Here is a 5,000-nt window from a genome sequence, read left to right as displayed (position 1 = left end):
CAACCCTATGTAAACTCAAAGGGAAAATGGTGCATAGTGGACTGGAAACTCAACTTCGGTTAGTTAATCGCAACTTTTCGCTGATCCTAAGGTGTTGCGATTATTCGGGATTGGACTGTATTTTGTAGTTGATTCCCTCCCCCATGGGTTACCAATTAAAACATCTTTATTATCTGAAAAAGTGTATGGAACAGTGCCAGACGAAAAGAAAAAATACAAGAAAAAAACTTTTCCAAAAAAATCAGCAGACCTTCTGATTATCCATTAGACTTAGATCTTTACACCATAGAGGTTACCCGATAGTTGTGATGACTTAATGCTTATATTCTTCTCAAGGATACGCGTTTCCGCTGTGAACCCTTCTTTGCATCCATTATACAAATGTTTTATTATATGGTAATTTTTTTAGGTCTTGTAACAACCTGTGCTGCTTTTGTTTTGCATCTTTTGTACTTTGTTACGTTTGTTTCTTGGCAACCAGAGGAGAAGAGGATTGCATTCAGCAATTAAAAATGCATCATTTAATTAATAAACATTGCTCATAGTAACAAAAATCGGTTTCAACGAGAACTGGTCTTCGGGAAGGAGCAGTTTTGTTGTATCCGAGTCACACTGTAAAATGGATAGCATTAACCGAGAAGGATAAGGAAATCCATATTAAACCTCCAGCTTTGGGGTTTCTTTGTAAATATCGCCCATCGCCTCCAACTGGTATTATGTCGGGATGAAATCATTGTGGAAATAAAGCGCCCCCCCCCCCCCTTCCGTTAAATGGAACTCAAGTTAAATATATTTACTTTCATTTTAAAATTTTAAAAAAAAATTTCTTAAACTCCATAGAAATAAACTTCATATAACGTTGACTTAAAACTTACTGTTTAGCATTTACTTGATTTTGTAATAATACCAGATTGAGGCGATGGGTCACTAATGCCAAATTATTTCATGTCAACGTTTGTTCTACAGTATATGTTTTTTTTTTTGTTTTTTTTTTTTTTGCAATAAATCAAAATATTTTCTCAAGTCTTTAATGAATTGTTATGCTTTTATTCATTTCTAGTCATCTCTTTCACGAAAGCACATTGGCAGAGTATTCGCCTCACTGGCGGTACTAGTAAAGCGAACGGTCTAGTGGTATGACACTCGCCTTCGGATCGGAATGTCGTAGGTTCGAGTCACGATCTGAGCGGTGCATAGTTGAGTCCTTGGGTCTTTACTCACATTCTCTCACCGTACTCATGTGTAAAATGAGTTCTTGGCCGTTAACAGCGTTGTCTCTGTCCAAAAAGAATGTAATATCGTCTAACAGGCGTCATGTCTCATTCTACTAGAATTTGTGCGGCTTTGTAAACTTGTGGACGTGTGGTATGGCACTCGGCTTTATACTAGTAGGTTTTGGCTTTGCCCTGTTGTGGAATGGTGGAAAGTTGAATCCTTGTAAAAGTTATCTCGCTCTGGTACAAAGTGAATATATCTGGTCTCCATGTCTGTACAAAAAGAAACAGGAATAGCGACATGCGTGTCAGGCGTCATGTGACAGTGACTTTGTTGCCTTGGGACCCCTGTAAACACTTTGAGCACATGCAATAAACAAAAGTTTTGTCTCAATAAAGACATTTTTATTTAACCAACTGTAGGACGATGGATTTTCTGTCATAAACTTATATTTAATGGTGTGATAACAACTGTGGGTCGTAATCGTGGAGATATCTGATTCTGTATTAATAGTTATGAATAGTCATTTATAACATCATGTTGCATTCGTCATTTTGAACTCAAATAGGTTCATATTGACAAAATTAGATAAATAATAATCATGCCAGTAATTAGTTATACATTGTTGTTGATCTTTAACTTATTTAGATAATCTCTTTAGCCCCCCAAAAAATATTTTGACCTGTAAAAAATTCCATGCCATTCTTAAAGAAAAGAAAAAAAAACTTTCAATAAATTTCCATTTTTAATTCAATCATTTGATTTTAACAGGGAAAACAGAAATACAAAAATGCACGAACCATAAACGTTTCATAGTTCTAAGCCCTTTCATAAACACATTTTTAATTGAAAGCAGTCTAGTGATATTTGAGTCATATCTTTGTCTTATTTATGGCAAAGGCAGATTTGCATATTATATCACTGAAACTATTTTTAAAAATTGTTTAAAACCGTTAAGAAAAATAAACACATCATCTTGAGGTCAGAAAACTAAAGTTATTTACAGTCACATCAGTTTTATGATCACAGCCATTCGGGTAGCTCTTTATTACACAGTTGTAAGCAAGAAGCAAAACGTTGTATTTTTAGTGAGACTCACGAGACTGATAATCAGTAACAAGATATAGATGAAAAGTCCTTTCTGATTTTGAGCTTCTGATACAAGACAGTAAATCCCCCTTTAATTGTGCTTTTGTCGCTATTCTCGGGCAAAGCGTTCTCTTTTCACTTTATGGCATGGAAGGGAGGCAACTAAGATGTGATACACGACTGATGTATCACAAAAGAGGGCCGTGCCCATGTTGTCTAGGATTTTAGTCATTGCGCTTAAGCCTAAATATGTCTAAATCGAAATCGATAAACGCGCATTTAAGTACCGTGTAACATATATTGCTGTGCGTTTTGGTTTAATACAAGCTATATTTCAGATTGAGATTATCATCTTGATAGGCCAAATGCATATTTTTCTTTTGAATTAATCATAAAAAAGCAAATGTTTGGTAACAAACATCATCAATTTCAAATGGTTTGTGTCTATCTAGGCACATATCCAGCTGGAGGAGTCCAAGTGAAGGGACACTGGGGGGTTCGACAACACAATCCGGGGGCGGGATCACCCAGGGTGCACTGAGCCGGCAGGTTCCATCTTGGACATCTGTTGATATTCAAACAATAAGTGATGGTAACGTTAATGTTACAAAAATGAATTCATCCAAGATATCAAGTTGTTGGAAAACAAAAGAAACTGGGATACAGGCAAAGGAGGCATGTTTGTGAAATACTGAATGATCACCACGGAATATAACGTTTTTGTTTTACAAATCTAAGCTGTTTTTCATTCATTGGACAAAGGTACTCAAATTTCCAATTACTTCATATTATCTTCCATTTCTTTTTATGTTGTTTAGGAAGTAATTGTACGTAATAAGTACTAACGCTTAATTCAAATTGCGGCTATATAAAAAACGACTTTTATGAGTATTAAGGTCAGGTGTGTTATGAAGATGAAAGGAACTTGGACCAACCCGTGTAGTTTATTTGGTGAAGCATTTCATTCACAAGCAAATGAATTAGTTTCAATCGTGGCTTGGTTCGAGTCTTCTTTCCTGATCCCGCTGTCTACCCAATAGTATTTGGCTAACTGGACTATAAGATCTGGCAGAAAGTGGGCTCATATTACAACATACATAACCTGAGTCCCAGAGTCATCAAAATAGGCGACTTTAAGTTGTCATAACAAATGTCGTGATGTCCGATAAATACATAAAATAAAGAAAAAGTGAAGGTAAAATGCAAGGAAATGCGTGGCAACAAAAAAAAAACTCATGAGTTTTTGCTGACCCTTAAAAGGGCCGTTCTAAAGTCAGGGTCTTGCATTGTTGGTGATGGTATATTATGTGAATGATGTTAAGAAATCCTAAATCATGGACTGCTTTCTTTTGTTTAGATACGTCACACACCTTCTTTCTTGGTTTTGCAAAAAGGGTTTTCTATTTGTGTGCTGCTCCTCAAAGCTTCAGTTTCAGTGGCTGCTTTTGCTTCAACTTGAAACCGATGGACTCGACAGTTTTTCATCGCCGTCCTGATCTGGAGGCGTCTCTCACATAAGAGACGATTGCTCTGATCAATATGTCCTCGGTGACTTTGTGAGTTTTACCCTTGTTGATTTCATTGATATATTTGACACAACGTCTTTACAACGCATGTCGGTGCAGTGGGTTGCACTATATAGACTGTTTTTGTCTCCTTGCTATGTGAAATTATAGTTTTCTTTTTAAAGAAATAGATACTATGTATTAATATAATAATAATAATAATAATAATAATAATAATAATAATAATAATAATAATAATAATAATAATAATAATAATAATAATAATAATAAAATTATTATTAATAAAAAATTAGGATCATTAATAGGAGATAAGGAAGATGTAGAAAGAAGAAAAAGTTTATTGACGGCTGCACTGAATAAATTATTACATATATGGATTAGAAAAGATAAAATCAAATTATATACTAAAATCAAATTATACACAACCCTTGTAAAATCCTTGCTTAAACACAACTGAGGAACATGGGCACTGACTGGAGCCGAAGAGCAAAGATTAGACAGATTCCATAGAAAACAACTGAGAAGAGTCCTGAATATACGATACCTCACAAAAATAAGCAATCAAATACTGTATGAAAAATGTAATGAAAAACCCTTATCCATTCAAATCCTGGAGGCAAGATGGCGGCTTCTTGGGCATATACTCAGAAGAGATTAAAATATACCAGCTAATAAAGCCATGAATACGTTTTCCACCCCATCTGGACACAAGAAATATCAAGGTAGACCACCCACGTCAATTTATACTGTCTTCAATCGAGACCTGAAACGCCTTCAAAATAACAAAGAATTAAAATCAAAGGAAGACCTTATGAACTTAGCATCCACAGCAAAAGACCGTGAACTGTGGAAGGAAATGGCGTCCCGATCGGATGATTAGGAAGCGAAAGGCCTTAAGTCAGTTAAGTAAGTCAATAATAATATAATAATATAATAATAATAAATAATAATAATAATAATATAATAATATAATAATAATAATAATAATAATAATAATAATAATAATAATAATAATAATAATAACATAACATAACATAACATATGGCATAGGGCGAAATAGGATAAAATCCATTGAAGGCCCTTAATATTAATAATTGTAATGCTAGAAATCTTTTGATTGAAAGATTACAATAATGATACACGTAGTAAAGATAGTATATCAACTTAAAT

General features: G+C 34.3%; 1 protein-coding gene across 1 annotated transcript in view; it reads right to left on the bottom strand.

Annotated features, from left to right (window-relative positions):
• Window positions 1-5,000, bottom strand: part of LOC144976536 (uncharacterized) — a 109,189-nt gene that overhangs the window by 1,138 nt on the left and 103,051 nt on the right. Inside the window, 1 exon segment of the mRNA XM_078920831.1 lies at window positions 1-2,869. This exon segment is cut by the window's left edge and continues 1,138 nt beyond it. Within this exon segment, the coding sequence (XP_078776957.1) occupies window positions 2,749-2,869 (121 nt within the window). The 3' untranslated portion in view covers window positions 1-2,748.

Source organism: Berghia stephanieae, chromosome 7 (genome assembly GCF_034508935.2).
Source record: "Berghia stephanieae isolate SIO BIC M18660-M18661 chromosome 7, UCSD_Bste_1.3, whole genome shotgun sequence".
Classification (NCBI taxonomy): Eukaryota; Metazoa; Mollusca; class Gastropoda; order Nudibranchia; family Aeolidiidae; genus Berghia; species Berghia stephanieae.
The sequence above is the reverse complement of the archived record's forward strand: the minus strand, read 5'-3'. Positions and strand labels throughout refer to the sequence as shown.